The following is a 19,803-nucleotide window of genomic DNA, read 5'->3' on the forward strand; positions in this document are numbered from 1 at the left end:
CTGTTACTTGCACTGCATAATTAATTAGTGATTAAATATTTCACTGTTGTATAAAACAAGAAATATTAAATCGTTATTTTGAGAACGGTGTTAATTGATACCTCGAACAGTAAATAAGCGATTCACCAAACATCAATATTTGATGAGAGAAATCAAACGTTGCTACCGGTTTATTTTGCAACAAAATCACTAATATTTGACATAAAATCAAAACGTGTTTCCAATACCACTATCGTTTCTTTGGAGCGATTCTGCGGATATTCACAAAACAGCAAAAATGGCGCAGTACAATAAATAAACTCACCAAAATATATCGCTGCAGCCTGGCGATATCCTCATCGGGCCGTCCCATATATTCAAATGGCTGCCACAATACTCATCCTCGGGCAAATTCGGATTGAGAGCGTTGGTCACATAAAATTTCAATACAGAGAACCACACTTTGAACCTGGGCGCTGAGAAAGAGGGCCTTCTGTATATTATGTTCCTCCCCGACGGCCCCGAAGTATCGATCCCTTGCATATGGTAAAGACACGTCGTGTTCGGAGGCAGGGAATGTTGTGGGTGCTCCAACACACCCTTGCCCGTCCCTCTTATCCAAAACTCGCAGGCCCTTTTGTTCTTCGCATATGTAGGCGACTGTTGATCGACGAACCTGACCTGAAATTGATTCATTATACAATAACTGGGTCTGGAGATCGTTAATCAAGTCTGGTGAAAGGAGGTGCGATAACATCCTATTGTTTTTGATCAAGATATTAAATTAGGTACGCGGGTTTGGAACTAATTTTAACATTTTGGGCAGCTTAATTCAATAAAATCTTCATGGATTCATCGTTTAACATGTCTGTTGATGTTACATCTGGTAGATTAGTTAGTAATCAGCTTCGCGCTTCAAACATTTGCATGGAAATTTCACGCTGAACTAAGCGTCGCATATTTGCTGGCGAACTAGTTTCAGTTGGGCCATTTTCATTTGCTAACGACACACTAGAAACGGAAAATGACTTTGATTTAGGAAATAGACCAATTTTCTGCTACCAAAAATGCAGCGAAAGCATCTTTTATGCTACATTTTCAAAGAGAGATAAAGAATTTATAACAGATTAATGGCAAGAGTATGCACGGGGCGTAATTCAACCGTGGAAAGGTAAATAAAGAAATATACGCCGGGGCGTATGGGTGAATGTGACGGGTCACATTAACAAAAGATGACGTCAGGTAAGATAATGTGACCTCACAATTTGACCATACAAATCTTATTACTTAAGCCAATGTTTATGAATGTTTCGAATCCTCTCTATTATGGCCGAAGCGTGTGGGCCTATCGCACTAATTATAATTTGGCAGGGGCCCAACGAAGCCTTCGCGGCACTGCTTGATTTATTATAGTTCACGAACGAAACACTTTAAATAACACTCCGCAATGATATATGAACCCATTAACCCAATTTTGGCCACATGCAAATCTATTAGAGAATTCTAAAATCAAGCTGGTCAATTTTATAGAAAATTTGAAATTTTTAGGGATGAAGGCTTAAAACTTCTTTTGGCTAAAACTATTGAGGCTAAAACTCTGCTAAAACTCCATTTGGCTAATAGGTATAACCAGATAGTTTCAAAGATTATCCGAGAATTGTTTAGATTAATTACTTAGTTGTGATTAATGAAACTGAAATTGGAAAGTAGCTCAAGTCAATGAACATCTAATGAAAACTTAAGAGTAAGTACAATAAATTCTCTTACGTTAATAGAATTTGAATAATGAAAAGCTTTTTGTGAATAGATCTCGACTACAAACTAATTATGTATGACTTTGAAGATGGAAATTAGATTAATTACAAAAGCTGGGCAAATTAAGGAAGTTTTTAAGGTTCCGTAAAAATTTTACAAAAGATCACTCGGGTGTCCATCTGCCTCTTTGTTTTTGAGGTTTCTATTCATTATGGTTCTCCAAATTTTTGGATAACCTTACTTTACTACAAAATAGTGGTGTTTTTAAAATTTATGTGTATATGTTAAATTATCTTTAATTAATTGCGATAAAGAAGGAAAGCCCATCTCACGGTAGTTAGCTACAAGCTCTAAGTAACTTTCAGCGAATCCATACAGCAGATAGCATTTTACAATAAAGACTCATAAGAGCTACTTTATTGGAGATAACTTTTATCTCTGAAATGAAGTAGTCAAAGAAACTAATATCTGTAATAGACACTTCAATGACACTAAAGTTGTAATTAAAGTTTCATGAACAGGTCAAGAGGGTAGAGCTCACGATATTACTTTTAGTCACGAGTACTGTCCATAAACCCGGGTACACAATAACGTGTCGCCGAAGAGTTTTACGGGAAAATTTCCGCATCGGCAGTAAGGCAATAAAAGGGAGTTGCAAGTTCGCCCGGGCCTCTCTAATGATATCTAATAAATTTTCCCAGCAACTACCGCGGAATAAATTGAGACATTGTGAGGATATTACCGTTAGAGGAAGCTGCCGCTTTGTTGTGTTGTGATTCTATTTCGATGCTTTTGTGCGAACCTTTGAGACATGTTTACTTTTGGCTCGAACTTTTTGAATGATAGAGTTCTTTTAGGGCAAATCTTTCATCCTTTATAATCTTGAAACTTTTTCTTTCAGTGTCATAATGCCAGAAATTAAGTGAATTTAAAAAATTGCCTAGGCGAATTAAAATTTTTATAATTACTTTAATACCATTTCAGTTTGTTAATGAGGGTCCGAAAAACTTTTTCGTCGCTTTGCCAACAAAGTTCGCACTGCATAAATTAGCCTATATCCGAGAAACGCGATATTATGCAGATAAACGAAAAGTTATGAACGTGAAACAATCTCACCTCAACTTCTAGTTGGAAGCCGTGGAGCGACTGCGACGTGGCTGGCTGCAGGAAGGTTCCAAATGGTGATGTCGTAAATTCTACTAATAATTCCGGCCCACTGGATATCGCTTCTGGCACTGACACCCCACCGCCGCAGAATCTTAAAACGACAGGATCCCTGGTCGTGTACCCGTCGTAGACTGTCACGTAGTCTTGTACCTCGTCGCATTGCTGCCAAAATTTTAATTCGCGACCATTATTTCCCCCTCTCTCTTGTTGTGCAGCGTATAATGCTTTCTGGCTTCTGATCGACACTAGCTGCCCGTTCGGCTGCTTCACCACAATCAAGGCATGCTTCCCTTGTGGCACTTCGTGCTGTCTAACCGCGTAGTAGCACGTCAAATTCCTCGGGTAAACGCCCGGGAAATTTGGCGACTGTAACCTACAGTTTTTACGGTCGCAGTCGCTGAATATTCGCGAGCAATAAGTCCCGGATATCAGATCCCCGAGGTAATATTCGGCAGTTTTTGTTGTCCTCGCCACGTTTGTATCTTCGCGTGATATGTTCAAGGGGATAGGTATCGGCCTCATCTTGAAGAAAGGGCGCTCTGCAAAAGATACAGTCATTACGTAATGCTCGATAAATCTTCGTGGGATGTGTCAAGGGCGTTCCATGAGAATAAAAGGCTTATAAATTAGATCCGTTTTTGCTTTACTTTGGATGATAAATTGCTACGTTGTTACAGTTTAAAATAATAACAGTACTAATGATATATATAATGTATGATTATTTAGCTAAACGAGTTATACTCGTATTAGATACTCTGTGAATTACAGAATTGGATGCATTTTAATATAATAGAACTAAAATTCCATCATCAGATGGAAGCTTCGTGATAATTTCCTCTTAACAAGTCTGTATCTGTAAGTACTTTTTTATTTCTAGTATTAATTTTACTTGTATGTGTCACATTTATGTGCTCAGAATAATTTTCAGCGCAAGTAAAACCTTTAACGTAAAATATGAAATGAAACATCCCGATACGGTATCTGTATGAAAAACGTCCCTGGCACAAGGCGCATAAAATATGCGGAGGAAAATCCAATAGGGAATCATTCGCTACATTTTATACGATTTACATACCTGATGGCGGCGTGCCTCCGTACCGTACTGTAGCAAATTCTCTTCGAAGAACTTTGTATGCCATCCTGAAGTCGAAATTGTAGTTGTTTTGGTCTTTTGAGAGGTGGAGGAGTCTGATGATGAGGGTGATGGATTTGGTCTCGCTGTAGTAGATGGAGGGACCCCAGGAGGTGCCACACCAGGAGCCTCCGACTTGGGGACGGCTAGCCTCTTGGATTTGCATGTAACCGTCCGGACAGCCATCTTCGGTGAACGATGTGAAGCGGCCGAGGGTGAAACTGTCGAAGAGTACCTGTGAACAAAAATAAATATTGGTCAGTAATAAATACTTTAATATTGAGTAGGTACCTAAAGTTTCAGTTACTTTGTCAGTGCCAATTTAATCTTGCAAACGAATAAGTTTGACTACTATTGGCACCGATCTTTATAGTCCCAGTATATTGGAGTAAATCTATAAGTTAACTGACTGCAAAGTAATAATTACTGCCAAAGTATATTTCGGGCTAGATTCTATGAAGAAAATATTCGTGGTCTTCTTGAAAATAAACCTTAGAGAATTCAAACCAAGGACCTGTACTATGTTGTAGTCAACCAGCAAAAACTATTGTGTTCAAAATATAGAGCACAAACTTTTGGAACCTAAGTCAATACAATTCCTTTTCGAAGTAACAACAACGCTTTCGTGCCTGACTGTAATAGGTATCTACACGTATCGGACTTGAGAGCTGTAACATTTCACGTGTATTTTGCTGTCTATACCCGACAATACGCGAAAGAGACGCCTTTAGAATGTACGAACGGCGGACTCAGCGAAGCGTGAAAGAACATATTTGATGTGTGCCGAAGCGACTGACCGAAAATGTCGTAACATAGCTGAATAGCGTACAAATCAGAAATAGATACCCGTACATTGGTATTTCTGCAGAAATACGAGTATTTCAAACAATATTAACGAAAAAATAAAACTATCTTAATCAACACGTTGACGTTAACGTAAATGTTTGATTAATAAGGTTGACTAAAATCTGTTCTTATCGTTAAATACTCATCATTAAGTCCTCGCCAAAATGTGAAGGTTCAACCTACGTTAGACTAGAATCTGACCTGAAAGTAAACGATATTGACTCAAATTAACTGGTGCCTGAGGAAACCATATCCGTGTTTAGTTATTATTTCATGCAAATATTATTACGACAGGTGCCGAGATCAATAAGAATATAGTAACAGGATAAGAAGTCGTATATCAAAGGAAAATTTCAAAAGCACCACTATATTATCCCATAAAATATGATATTATGGTAACTACCAGTTACCACATGTCTCCGAGACGACATCCGAGGTAAATGTGATTATTTTGGTGCACATTAACAGCTTTTCGGAATTAGCCCCTCGCCTAATCCTGAAGCTTTATGGCGTTATAACGTGTATTGATGCTCGACAATATCCTCTAAAAGGAATTCTGTGTCCGTGTTTGGCCCTTCTTGCCTTTGATGTACATTGTAGAGTGGTAGATATAGCGAAGGGCAGTGGCTCTAATAAAGATCTAGCTGGAGGACGTTAACATAAATATTAAAGTGTAGTCTGTTTACCTATACTTAAAAACCTACTTTACTTACACTTAAAAGTTTCTATTTTTACCCAAAGAAGGGTTATGTTTTTATTAACCTAATAACTTAACACAGAGTTTATTTATCAAAATAACTATAAATTCAACACAGATTGTAATAAGTCAATAGGCAAGTATTTCAATGATTGCGATTATTGATCTCATGATAAAATATCCAAAACAGCAATTCAATTATGTATATCTTCATAAATCGCTCTTATGCGAACGGAAAGGGGATTGGATAAGGCGTTTGACAGAATTTATGGATGCCTATTGCAGCGGAGGACAGGGTCTGCGTCTGTGGGATAAAGTGGCGATAAAGGCTGGAGCCTTCAGGGACTAAATTGCATGAAATGGGTCAAAAGTGACTTTTGTTGTATACTTACACAAGTAAATATTTCGTGTACGAGTACGTGCCAAATACTGAATCTTTGTAATGAATGTATTTAATACGCAAACTTTTTAACAATGGGTATAATTAATTGATCGAGGAAGTTAAATTTGAATATCCAATAAGATGCTTTCCGTCATGATTAAACATCTTTGGTTCAACATTGTGATTGATTTAGGCAGTCGTTCTATTTTAAACATTATCAATGATTGATTGTAAACAGAATAAGCCATCATACTTCTAAAAAGTAGAAAGAAATGCTCGTGGCGACAGAAAACATATCAGAATCTTGTAAGACATCTCGTTACACTCGCTCTATTCGCGCAGAAAATACAATTTTGGTCATAGGGCGTCCCTTGCGGGACTCCGATGAAATTTAAACGTGTCGCGGCGCGACGCGTCGTGGCGTTCCAATTTATTCTACGGAAATGTACTCATATAGCAGATTCTGTCTAGACACCCAATCTACGACTTGAATTTGAAAATTTAAAATGAAATTTAAACTCAGTTGCTCGGAACGGAAATATTTTTCAGCTAGGATGGAGATGGCACGCTTATATTAAAACTTGGTAGTTGATACCTACTTACTATGATTATAATGCTTGAGCGTTTAAGAACTAAAACATACAGTTAATGAAGAGAACATCAACAGAACTAATAATGAAGTTCTAAAAACAAAGTTATTTCATTTCAAATCCTTTCGAAATAGAATTCACATGAAAGGTGTTGAACAGCTAACAGCTTTCACAACTTTAGAAAACTTTAGAAGTTAGTTTTTCTTCGGTGCAGACAGACTTTCTGCAGCGACAGGACTTCTAATGGGGAACGTTTATAAAAGTTTGGAATCTTCAATAATTTTACGTAACTTGTTTTCTGCGTTTGAAACGCATAACTTGCTTCTGAACTTCTTTCTGTCGGCAATAGCTGTGTTAGTTACTTTATTATCACTGACTGTAAACTTGCACAGTGTAGCAACATTGCTGCTATAATTTCCAAAAGAGCCAGCTTAAACGTTGAACGTGCCTATCTCATTAAATTAGCCTCTGGTGCGACGTTGAAAGTGCAGCCTGTGTGCACAGAGCTCCACAACGCATTAGTTTGGGAATTCCACTTGTGAGTAATTTGCACAAGCGTGTTAACTCCAAAACTGTGGTACGTTGATTAAGAAAAGTTTTTGAAGCAAGAATTTGAACCAGAATTTTGGTTGAGAACAGTTATTTGAGTAATGTCAAGATGCGTTTCAAATAGCTTTATAGTTTTGTATGTATTTACTACGTGTATATATTTTATTTTTATGTTAATATGACTAACCTAGACTAGAGTAAACAAATATTTAAGCCCCAAAATATTATAAAGAAGAAGACTTTAGTAAATGTCTCTGTCACTAATATTTTCGTGTCACAGAAATATTTTCAAAGTTATGTCACGTAGAGAAGAATGATGTCGCCATTTTTCATGGAGTTGATATTTTTCACCGAACTTCTGTGGGCAATTCAAATCTTCGATAAAGTTGTCGTTTTAAGTGAACTGTTACAAGCCATGTACTTTTACGCCCGTATTCACAAACAATGCTTGCTTAAGTGAAGCAGCAAATCGAACGCACAGTGTTAAATAGAGTTCTGTGATTGGTTCGTGTGTCACCCTGTGCGTCCACATGCACTGTGAGACCTTGTAGTAATGTTTGTGAATACGGGCGTTATTCTTGACAATATTGGTCATAATTTTCCTCTCAACTACTTTTTATTCTGTTTACATACAAAATAAAAAGGACCAAAATATTTTCACATAATTTTTCTGTTTGCCTCTAGCTGTAGTTTGTTTATTGGATTTATTCAATATGTGGAGCAGCGTATGATGTTAACGTAGTTGACTTAATTCGATCAAAAGGCTGCGAGAAACGGTGAACTAAGAATATCCATCCGAGCTGATATTAAATTATGTTATCAACGGAATTTATATTTATGGAGAGTCGTGACTTTGAAGGGTAACTTTAACGAGCATATATCTAATCAACTTGACTTGGTCACTGGGATGGAAAATGGGATTTTTTTTCCTTGCCTTAGTCGGCTCCCCATGATTTCTAGCTAAATGACAACATTCATAAATCATTACACTCGCAATTATTTATTTTCGACTAACTGGCCCGATAATCTTCATACCGCCTCAGGAAATTTTATTAATGTCGCCAATTATGTCATGACGTGTCAATCGCGAAAGATCTCAATACCTTGAACCTGCATTGGTAAATCATGTTTTTTAACATTATCCAAAGGCAGCAAAATGCCCGAAAATATTGTTACGTCATTTGTTTACCTAAAAAGAGTAACACCCGTTCTCAGTCCATTTGTTTCCCGGTATCTCAGGACAAAGGGCTGCTCTTGGCGGTCGCGAGATTTGTTTGCGACGCTGCGAGGTGAGGCAGGCTTTGTTTGATTTATGCTGTGTTGAAACGGCCTTAGTATTTTTCTGCTAGAGGTAGAAAGTGGGTAGGTATATACTGTAATAATTATAGTATACAAGACATCTTGCACTTTAAAAATGTAGGTACCTTGTGCGAGAAAAAAAATCAGTAGAATTTTGTGCCATTGATACTAGTTAGATCTTGTCGGAGAACTGATGAAAGGTGAACTTATAGCATCTATAATAGAGACCTTGTCTCCCATATCTACTATATGGAACGACGACTGGAAGAAGCCAGCTGGAAGTGTCTTTATGGAAAATGCGCGCGATTGGGCTCTATGTGGTTTCTTTGGCGCAAATATACGTCCAGCAGTGGATTGGCATTCGCTGAAAGGTCGAAAATGGTAGTTGGTTGAAGTTACTTATTAATATCATCGTTGAATAGATCGAGCCAACAAATGATTTCCAATCTTGCCCTGAAGAGTTAAGCCCGAAATTACAACGACAATGTGTCATGTGTGCTCGCTGGAAATTAATAAACCTTTTAAGAGCTTGTTATTGACATTTTATCGCTAGCTGGCAGCGCCACATTTTAATGAATGACGCGCTCGGTGGATTAGCGACCCTGTAGCGATCGCAGACTGAGGATTTGCCTCGGATTAGCGCTTATTTTGCCGGATTAATCATAATCTTTGACGGGATACAATCGAATTTTATGCAGTCATATACTGTCATCGAGGAATAAAGAATTTAAACGTAGATTATGTCGAGCGTAACATCATCATGGTGATTGACAATCCATTGTTTAAAGTGGTAGAGCGACTGCAAAACCTTAAGCCATGTATTCATTAGGCAACATTTGTTGATAAACACTGTTTATTAACTGTTCATAAACAATGTTTCATAATGTTTCATCATCTCTGTAAACAGTTTATAAACAGTCCATAAACATAGGTGATGAAACATTGTTTATGATACATGTTGCCGTGCTCCTCGCTATGAGTGGAGAGCAAGTGTGAACGGCCAAGTTTCAGAAACCTGTGTTTATGGTAAACTTGTTTCACACTAGTCATAAACAGTTTATCAACAAATGTTGCCTAATGAATAAATACATGGCTTTATGATTTCTAGGGTTGTTGAGACCGCGGGTCAAGCAAGTGCAAACATGTTTAGATAACGAAAACGCTATGACTTGCCTTCCGCAATAAAAGTTATTAGAACTTGTTTTCCACGGTATCAGGCAAGTGACTCTACTTGGAAGTATCGTAGCAACACTATAATAGAGCACTTTCCCGCATGCAACGCTCCGCAGGACTCGAGGCCCGGCCGCGTTCCACCGGGAAGTGGCGCTTTGTTCGCGTTTATTATTTTACCAAGGCACCTATTGTGGACCTTAAACAGTTATGGCAATCGCTTTGAACTTGATAATAATGTCTGCAAAAGTGCTAGATTTTTTAAATGGAAAAACTGCTAATAAATCCAGTCTTTTAATCCTTTAATCTTTGTAAAAAGTGTTCCATGCGTTAGGTCTGTGACCGGCATAACACACATCGATGTGAGCACCAAATTTTCTACACCCGTGATGCGAGAAGATAACTTAAAGCTCAAAGCATAGATGGCACTGTCAGGTTTTAAATCGCGATATAATTTGATTTTTCAAATTAATAAAGGTGTGGATGTCACCATAATAAAAATGATGGTTACACTTTTATGAGGATATTTTTTGGTAAATGAAGAGAGATCATCTCCGTAAATTGTGCTCCAATGGTTTTATTTTACCCATGTAGGAAAAAGAAAGAAAAAAGGTTTGTCTGGTATAAAACGACTGGTATAGAATGAAGATTCGTGTTAAAGTTACCACCTTTTTTGGCTCGACGACCTCGACGTGCCTTTTTAACGTATTGGTTATGCGTTTGGCAATACAAATTGCTAATATTAATCACAATCGCTATCTATTCGAAGGCGACTGCTAAAGACGTCTGCTATACATAGAATAAGGGTGCACTTTTCCTGGCACAGGTTAATAAAGCAATGTGTGAGCTCGAAATAATTACTGTAAAAACCAAGGAATTTCTGTTAGGGATAAATATTTGTGAGTTATTTCGTTGTGTTAAGGTTGTTTTTTCGGAATTCTTGTAAGAAAAATAAACGGTTTTTTGCCTAAACAATGCTGTAGCGATAAAGCCAGTAATATTTTAGAATGAAAGCGCCAGCTGATTAATGAGTGAGCGGAATGGGAATAATATGGGGCTCCTTTAGTTCTTTTCGTATTTTGTGCGATAAATGAATAAAAATTGAGTCTAACTAAAGAATGAAACTTTAGTAATTTGATTCACAAAATTACTTTTTGAGTTAGTGTAAGTATGTGCGTGAATATAGACATAGCGACTTTTCTGTAGCATTCCGAAAAGTCAAGTTATGTAAGGCTAGTGCTAACAATTAAAAATTATCTACTTAGATACATACCTACTTATGTAGTGCTTGGAATAATAACAAGAATTTACTTGACAAAGTAAGGACTATAATTTAGACCAAAAACCTACATTCATCGACAGATTAATGTGAGATCTTTGGTATTATCAAAAAATATAAAAGCGAAAGGTCACTGATTGACTGACTCGCTCATCACGAAATCAAGTGCTAGGAGTCTCAAATTTTGCATTGGGATTCCTTTTAGAAAGAAGGTGCTCACTAAGAACGGATTTTACGAAACTCTATCCCTAAGAAGGTAAAACGGTATCTACGCTTACGAAGTCGCAGGCGGCCGTTAGTATGGTACCTATAAAAACTTTGGAGATATTTGTGTGTCTATTCGACAGAGTCCTTTGTGATACCCTACGCGCACTATTAGACGTTTTGTTGCGTAGTCAATAGGGGTACTTGGCAGCGCTTTGGCCCCTCCACTGAGTCTACCCTCGATTCAAAACGAGTGCCGCGGGCGCGGTGAGAGTGATGGAAGGGCTTAAATTCTTTGTGTATTAAAACAACTACTTAAACAGTTTTTTTTTAAGGAAATTAACTCTGAAATGTAGTGTTTTGAGGTTGATGAAACTTGCCAGTCCTAGTATAATATACTAAAATAACAAATGATCATTATCATCAACTTATTTGTTCTTCATTACAGGAGCAGCATAACTTTTATTATTTACCAGAAGAAAATTGAAGGTTTGGTATACTCCTCCCTCACGCTGCTATGGCCAGACGGGTTGGGGAGGCCATATTTTTTAATATCTATCATAATGTCTCATTAAAAACTGTAACTCATAATTATTTTTTAAAACTTTAATCGAATAATCTGTTGTTTTCAGTAGGTGCTCATTTTGTCTTAATCAAGAATTTAATCTAGTCTTCCTACGCAGTCTTTAAAAAAAGTCTTAGGCTTCGTTCAAAATACGAGAGATACCTCTTTAAGATCGCGGGTAATCTTTCAAAAGAAATTCGTACACCGTCATGGTCTTGGCGGAAAAGAAATTTTATACGCATTTATCTCTTAATTTTCCGCCGAGTCAGGTATTTCGCGACGAGAGGGTTTGATATACAGGGTGGAATTTTTAAAAGATTTTAGTCGGTTCGATTCTCGGGTGTGACAAGCGAATTTTCGAAAATGTTTGAATGCAGTTTTCTTTCTTTTAAAAAAAAAATAAAACCGACTCCAAAAAACCTACACTAAAACGTAGAAAAATAATTACTAATTACCTACTTATTTATTAGGACGAATTATTAATATTTATGTAGGTATACCATGATTGATACTTCTGGAGTCGGTGCCAAAAATTATGAAACATGTAAAGTTTGCCTGCACCGACTCCAAAAGTATCAATCATGGTATACCTACATAAATATTAATAATTCGTCCTAATAAATAAGTAGGTAATTAGTAATTATTTTTCTACGTTTTAGTGTAGGTTTTTTGGAGTCGGTTTTTTTTTTTTTTATAAAATTTTACTTATTTCTTGCTTTTTAGTTAACTAATTATTACCTTGATGTTACCACTGAAGGTAGGCAGTACACTGAGACCAAAAAAAATTGGTTCATAATCGGCGGAGATATTGCGTATAAAAAAGTTCATCCCCAATTTTCCACCCTTGGGGGTGAAATATTTTCTTCAAATTCGCATGAAACAACCCTTTTGATAATACCTATTCAACAAAAAAATAATCGTTCAAATTGGTTTATAATCGGCGGAGATATTGCGTATAAAAAGTTCATCCCCCCTTTTCCACCCTTGGGGGTTGTTTTTTTTATTATTAAATTTAAATGGGACCACCCTTGAGGTATTACCTATACGCCGAAAAAAGATTTGTTCAAATCGGTTCATAATTGGCGGAGTTATCGCGTAACAAACATAGAAAAAAAAAAAAAAAAAACATACGGGTCGAATTGAGAACCTCCTCCTTTTTTGAAGTCGGTTGAAAAATAAAGGAATGTTTTCTTTGAGTAAAATTTTCTATCTACAGTATTAAGAGTACTTTCCATTCAGGTGGCATTAAGAAATTCCACCCTGTATAAAAAGCGGAATGCTTGAAGCATACCTCAGGTTTTTAAAATACTCAAGAAAGGTTGTTGAGGATTCCGAGTGTTTTATCCTGCGGATTAGGTACGTCTGGAATCCAAGTATCCTAAATAGAAATTTAATTTGAAATATTAAATTTAATTAATTAAACCGAGCTGTATTAGTTCACCACATCAGAGATTTAATTAAGTCTATTAATTAACTGCGCGCTTAACTTTCGGTAGCCTTAAGCAAGCGCAATTTAGTACGATGTTATTTTAATCCTATGCAAGCAATGGGAATACATTTTAGCAGGAATCTCGTATCTGTCAGATTGTAACTGCCTGTATAATTAGACAGGATACAGTCAGGGCCTTATTAATAAAATTTACACCCTAGTTGAACTCTGGCTTAAGTTGTCATTTAGTATGGAAATGTAATTTTAATCCAGAGCTGTTCATCCTAAGTGTAACTTTTTATTAATGAGGAGTTCAGACTCAAATAGTCGTGACACCCAAAGTAGCCAAAAAGTTCGCAACACGTCTTTGTTATAACTGGAATAAGGTTGTATTGTCAACTTTTTGGCCACTTTGGGTGTCACGAACTATTTGACGCTGACTGTACTAGATAATATTCAGTTGATGAGTGAATATTCTCAGATTTAATTACGTTCTTGTTTAGGTAGAGTCGTTACTTTCAAGAAATTTTGAAGAAAAGACCGGGAAAAGAGTTTTTAAAACAAAAGAAAATCAGTAGTATTGTGGCAGAAACAGTCACTGGTTAGTATTTTAAAATACAGGTTTTACACATTTTTTCATTCTTTTTTTCTTAAAAACTGAACAGAAATTAGCTACTATTATAGACATCTTTAACCATGATTCAAACCATTTAGGTACATTTAAAATCGATATTATGGTAACTAACAGATATTATTATTTGACTTTCCATTTCTATTTTTGAATTATTACTCGTATCAGTGTTACAACAATATTATTTACACATTTATCAGTGCAGTGAAATAACAGGTCAATGTCAAAGAAAACAACTGCATTTGTTTGTGTTTAATGTTATGCTGTTTACGTACCTACTAATAACAAAATAAAAAAAACTGAAATTCTATGAAATTTTTGAAGAAATAATATTAAGAAATATTAATGAAACTTAAAAATTATACAATTTAACAACGGCATAATATGTGATGATTATTAACTTTCAAATCTGCAAGATAACTCTTAAAAACGATTTTCGTGTTTTTCACATCTATCTATCCCTCTCTTACAAAGCGTGACGCTGGTATGAGCGACAGCAAAAAAAGACAGGAGCATTAAAATTTGTTCTTTTGTTTTTTCGGGATTTTCCCATATGACAGAAAATTAAACCAGACTCGAGAAGAGAAACATAAATTATGACATTGATAAGCAGCTGCTCATTTGTTTTTTTCGGAGTTTTCCCCGTAAATGACTACACTTTTGCGACTTGGTACAATGAAAATTTTAACGTCCGTTTGTCTACACATAATACAGGGTGGAATTTTGCAATGCCACCTAGAAGAGAAAGAACTGTTGATACTGTAGATAGAACATTTTACTCAAAAAAAACATTCCTTTTTTGAAAAGAAAGAGAACTAATTACATTCAAAGATTTCTAAAAATTTCCTTGCCACAACCGAGAATCGAACCAAAATTGCATTTCAAAATTCCACCTGTATAATATCAGCAGACACTGATAATAATAATCTGTTATTTAGTCTTAAACACAGTAGCCGTTTCAACAATACCTAATACCTCTGGCGACGGTACAAAGAGACCGTTTCTCATTTACTATTATCGGCCGATAGCCGTTATCAGCACATTATTTTCGTGTAGCAAAACAATTCTATTCTATCGATTACTCATCAGGTCATTCAGTGCGTTGTGTTCTTTCGATCATCATGTATTGTTGGATAATGTGGTGAAATTTTGAAGTGAAAATTAATAGTGATAAATTAATTTCTTTAATAAAAATGTCGTTGGTTGAGGAAAAAGTGTGTATAGTGACTGGTGGCGCAGCAGGAGTAGGTGCGGGTATAGTCAAAACGCTTCTTTGGGAAAATGCTCGGGTGGGTATATTTCGAAATCTTTCACTTAGGAACAAAATGAGACAAAAGAAAACTATTATTGGTAAAACACAGACAAGGCGACATTTTATGTGACGTGCTCTTTTTGATTTCCTGTAATTTCGAAGATATCATCAATCTTATTTTTTCCACTTAGTTTTTTTCAACATTTTCACCCATTTATCTAGTCTTTTTGTACATAATTTGCACTGATAATCTAAATTATTCATTACTTAAAATAATATTGATATGTACTTTCATAATAAAGGTGTTTTAACATGGTTATTAAAGTATTGGGAATTATTTTGTATGAAAAAATAGGTCGAAAAAATTGTACAATTGAAAAAAAAAAATGCCATTCAATTCCTTGAAGTACCTAGTCAATAAACATATAAATTCTTCTTCATGTTTTTAAACTACCTTCATCGTGAATAACTAAAATCATCATCATTATCAACAGCCCTTTATTGTCCACTGCTGGACTATGAGCCTCCTCTCGTTCGTTCGTTTCAGCTAAATGACGTCCACTGCTGTACAAAGCCCTCCCCAAGAATTTCCATACCGACCGGTCCTGCGTTACGTAGAGCCTTCTCTACTTCAGCGGTAAATACAGGGTGTGGTTTTGTAAAACATCGCCAATCTCAGGGGTGGTAGTATACACGACAATGACGCCAAAAAATATTTTAAATTTTCATGAAAAAATCCATGAAATCAGGAAAATTGGTATTATAACGCAGGCGAGCTATCGGACAGTCTCCCCGCTCTCCCGGGGCGGCGGCCGCATGCGCTTGGTGGTGTAGCGGGGCACGCGTGGCTGGTGCATGGTAACAAGCGCCGTCTCGCAAGTTTTAGGAGACGTTTGAACAAGGTTTTTGACTATTAAAGTAAGAGTAAATTTTTTTTTTATATTTTTCTTGTAATTACTTTTATGTTTTACAAAACCATACCCTGTATAACTCCACAAAATCTGCTTCCCAATGGGCACTAAGTAAGTGTCTAGGTCAGCTACAAAGGTCCATAACAGAGAAGAAAGATGACTGCAAAAATCTTTATAAACTCCATGATGCATTAAATGGACATGACGAAAGTTTCGTATTACAACCAGCATCATTTTTAAAATCATTGTTTATTGCGGCTCTATCTTCTATTCAATCAGCAATCCAAGTAAGCCTAACCTAATTCTATTGTTGCAGTTCGTGGCTTTCCTAGACATAGCGGAGCGGGAAGGCTCGTTCCTAGAAGCGGAACTGTTCGCGAAGTTTGGCGCTCTGAGAGCCAAGTTCATAAAATGCGATATATCGGACGAGGAGCAACTTGGCGCCGCTTTCAGACAGGTCTTCGACAAGTATAGGAGACTTGACATTGTTGTAAACAACGCGGCGGTCCTGAGCGCCGACGACCATGCTTATAAGAAGATTGTTGATGTTAACTTTGTAAGTGTGAAGTTTATTTACTTTAACTACGAGTATAGTGGAACTAATGAGTGTAGAGTCACGGGAAAATGATGTGATTTAAGTGATGGTTTTGCCATCGCGAAAACTACAAATCGAGTTAAAAATTTGTTCTAAGAAACATTAAAATAAAGGAAATCTTGTTCTTTTGAAACACAAGATCTGAGACTTGGTAAAAATACTAAAGTTACGCGTTTTTCTGTAAATACTGAGGATTGTATTACAAAAGAGAGCCTGAACTCGATTCAATCTCAATGTTACCAGAATAAGAAAAGAAATAACATCTTCTGTGATGCGTCTAAATATTAAAATTCAACCAATCAAAACCCTCAATTCATGCTTGGAATTGTTTTGAACTTCAGTCTTAAAATAACAATCAAACACCAATCAGACAAGGCTCTCTCGTCCCTTACTTGTCTTGATCAAACTAATTCTATTTATGAAACAATGTTTCGATACTAATATCGAAGTGACACGACAACTTTGGAAACTTCGAATGACTGTAACTCGATTACATTGCGTTAGGGATCGAGTTAATAATATTAAAACTGTGGCGATGCACGAAGCGAGTTGGAGATCTAGTAATTTTATGACGTTGCCTTTGCCGGCAGCGGGAATCTAATCTGAAGAGGTTACGTAAAAGACACAAGTGCTGAAAATTTCAAGTTATAAGATGCCACATAGTTTACTAAATAATAAGCTATCTGATAGATGATACTCAGATTTTAAACTACTACAATATCAAATACGAAAATTCATTTTAGACAAGCCAGTACGTAAGCTTAGCTTTGTAGACTCCTTGTTGTGCCCCATCATCTTCTTTATAAATCCATATCTATGGTTTTCATTTTCCAACACCCTGTATTAACAAACCTTATTAATTTCCAGTCAGCAACAGTGAATAGCACTCTGAACGCGCTGGACATTATGGGAGTTGACAAAGGAGGGAAGGGAGGAACAGTCGTGAATGTGTCGACTCTGCTAGCCCTCAGGCCAAAACCCAGCCTGCCTGTGTATTCGGCCACCAAAATTGCGGTACTACAGTTCAGCAATTCTATTGGGGTAAGTGTGTTACAGTGTCGTTTAGATGCAAATGCTGGGTCTTTATAGCGAATTCTGTAGAGGTTATGTAAGGTATGCCAAACAATGTATATGTCACCGGAAAATAACAAGACTCGTAAGTTGATCAATTTTCTAGGTAGTTGATAAACTCTCGGAAAATAATAAACGGCATTTGAAATGTACTATTTAACGTATGTATTTTAGTAAGTTGATTAATTTACGGCGTCTTGCCGTTAAATCATCCGACAAAGGCAAGGTGCACGTTGATTGGTTAAAAGACTCACGTGCTTTTATACCGCTCCCCGCCACCCGGCCGCCGCCATTACTCTGTCTAGTCCGTACTTGTTTTTCTTTATTTACAGTAGTAAAATTAGCAATTGTTTTGTTTGGTAATAATTCTCATTATAACGCGTCATTTTATTTATGATGAGTGAAATGGAGTCTGTAGTGGTAGAAATAAACGAACAATCAGTGAGCAATACTAGTTTTGTCGATCGAGAACACTTTGATGCAGAGTTACAAAAGTACTACAGTGGGCTAAGTACAGAAAATAAAAAAAAACTTTTTATTTTCTGTACTTAGCCCACTGATTGTACTGACTGATTAAACTGATTATAATACTTATTATTAATATAACTTACAATAATAAAAGTCTGAGCTCCAATATATTTTATTAAACATTTTTCATTTATTTAACTATATAGCATAGACGAACTTGAATATCCCTATCTCTAAAATATAAATATTAAAACAACATATCTAAGTGTTTGTAACTCTATGAATAAACACTTGCTAAATGCTTATAATTAATGCTGTCGACCAATCAGAGAAAAGTGTATTAAGTGACGGATAATAGTGTACCGTCAAATAGTAGGTACACTGGGCAACGATTAGCCCATTTGTGGATGATTTTACTTGTAGCAATATTGCTACAAGTAAAAACTATATAGTTAATTATTAAATTACGGCTAGGTACCGTAAGTTGACCAATTAGCTAAAATTCAATGCGTTAAATAGTGCATTTCAACTGCCGTTTATTATTTTCCGAGAGTTGATCAACTACCTAGAAAATTGATCAACTTACGAGTCTTGTTATTTTCCGGTGACATATATAAAACTACTACAGATAATATAATAATGACAGCAATTTTAGATTGATATTCCTACAATGCCAAACAAAAGGAGTATTTCTATTTTTCTTGAAGGAAAACAATTTATACGAATTGATGGAAATACAAGAGTTTTAAAGAACAATCACATAAAACCACTTCTTATTCCATTTGGCTTATATCCTTCAAAGGAAATTAACTCGAATAAAACACACTAAGTATTCACGTATTCACACAAGAAAACATTACGGGATCAAGTCTTTTCAAGTCGAGTCAAACGGAACTTTTAAAGGGAAGACAAAGTTTCAAATGTAGAATTTTTTCTCGCGACTTTTCTTGGAATTTATTTCATTTCATTTTAACTAAATTGAATGGCTGAAGTTCCAGTAGTTTGACCCGTGAAATTTTAAATTCGCAGGCGGAGTTCTATTATTCGAAGTCGCAAGTTCGAGTCCTGACGGTGTGCTTGGGTCCTACAGACACTGCTATACTACAGAAGCCAAATATCTCTAACTTAGACAAAGATTTCACCCAGAACCAAACCACACAAGCCCCAGTGAGGCAAAGGTAAACCTTCTGCTGCTTGGACTTCCAATTGAACTTGACAATAGTTTCTTAGATTTGCTGAAACTTTTTATTCAAGTGCTTACTGCCTTCCTTCCTTAATATTCTCTCAAATAAGTTTATGCCAACGCATATTTGAATACTCAACGCAATTTGAGGAAATATGACGGCAGCGGTAAGGTAACATATTTCATATTCACATTGACAAAATTAAATTATGCCGAGGCGTAGACGTTTTGCATAAAAAAGCAGCATCTTGCCGATAAAAATTCATGAAAGTGAGATATTATAATTTAATTTTTCAGGGTTGAGTCCGCTGTGAACGGGATTATTGAAGTTATAAACAAAGGCGAGAGTAGTTCAACTTGGATGATTGCGAATGACAAGCCTGCGGTTAATATAACACAAAATATTTTAGGTGGATTTCAGACTATGACTGATTCGTTAGGCTTAACCTTAGACAAATAAAAATCATTGTGCTAATCGTTCTGCATTTTAATCACATTCTTGATATTGTGTCTTTTTGTATTAACTTCAACGGAACTCAATATTTCATACAGTTTCATATCTAAAAATATGATATCTATCCTTTATTGTAATCCAATAAAGGATAAACAACACAAAAGCTAGTATTCAATTGTACTGCTCCTCTTTTCA

General features: G+C 36.2%; 2 protein-coding genes across 2 annotated transcripts in view; one reads left to right on the forward strand and one right to left on the reverse strand.

The window, feature by feature from the left end:
• The window catches only part of LOC135071720 (uncharacterized), a 178,870-nt gene that overhangs the window by 13,552 nt on the left and 145,515 nt on the right, over positions 1 to 19,803 (reverse strand). The window contains exons 4-6 of the mRNA XM_063965502.1: positions 3,977 to 4,268; positions 2,851 to 3,440; positions 305 to 660 (exon numbers count right to left, since the gene is read on the reverse strand). Of these exons, the coding sequence (XP_063821572.1) occupies positions 305 to 660; positions 2,851 to 3,440; positions 3,977 to 4,268 (1,238 nt within the window). The remainder of the gene's footprint in view (positions 1 to 304; positions 661 to 2,850; positions 3,441 to 3,976; positions 4,269 to 19,803) is intronic.
• On the forward strand, positions 14,757 to 19,631 carry LOC135072219 (15-hydroxyprostaglandin dehydrogenase [NAD(+)]-like). Its single transcript, XM_063966165.1, has 5 exons — positions 14,757 to 14,963; positions 16,154 to 16,393; positions 17,300 to 17,473; positions 19,001 to 19,149; positions 19,452 to 19,631. Exons 1-5 carry the CDS (start codon positions 14,868 to 14,870, stop codon positions 19,612 to 19,614), a joined length of 822 nt encoding a protein of 273 aa, XP_063822235.1. The 5' UTR covers positions 14,757 to 14,867; the 3' UTR covers positions 19,615 to 19,631.

Source organism: Ostrinia nubilalis, chromosome 5 (genome assembly GCF_963855985.1).
Source record: "Ostrinia nubilalis chromosome 5, ilOstNubi1.1, whole genome shotgun sequence".
Lineage (NCBI taxonomy): Eukaryota > Metazoa > Arthropoda > Insecta > Lepidoptera > Crambidae > Ostrinia > Ostrinia nubilalis.

Excerpts from the sequence above, each read along its gene's own strand:
- LOC135072219 (XM_063966165.1), top strand. The coding sequence starts at position 14,868 with ATGTCGTTGGTTGAGGAAAAAGTGTGTATAGTGACTGGTGGCGCAGCA. Across the intron at positions 14,964-16,153 it reads TTCTTTGGGAAAATGCTCGG|TTCGTGGCTTTCCTAGACAT; the intron begins GTGGGTATATTT and ends CTATTGTTGCAG. Across the intron at positions 17,474-19,000 it reads AGTTCAGCAATTCTATTGGG|GCGGAGTTCTATTATTCGAA; the intron begins GTAAGTGTGTTA and ends TTAAATTCGCAG.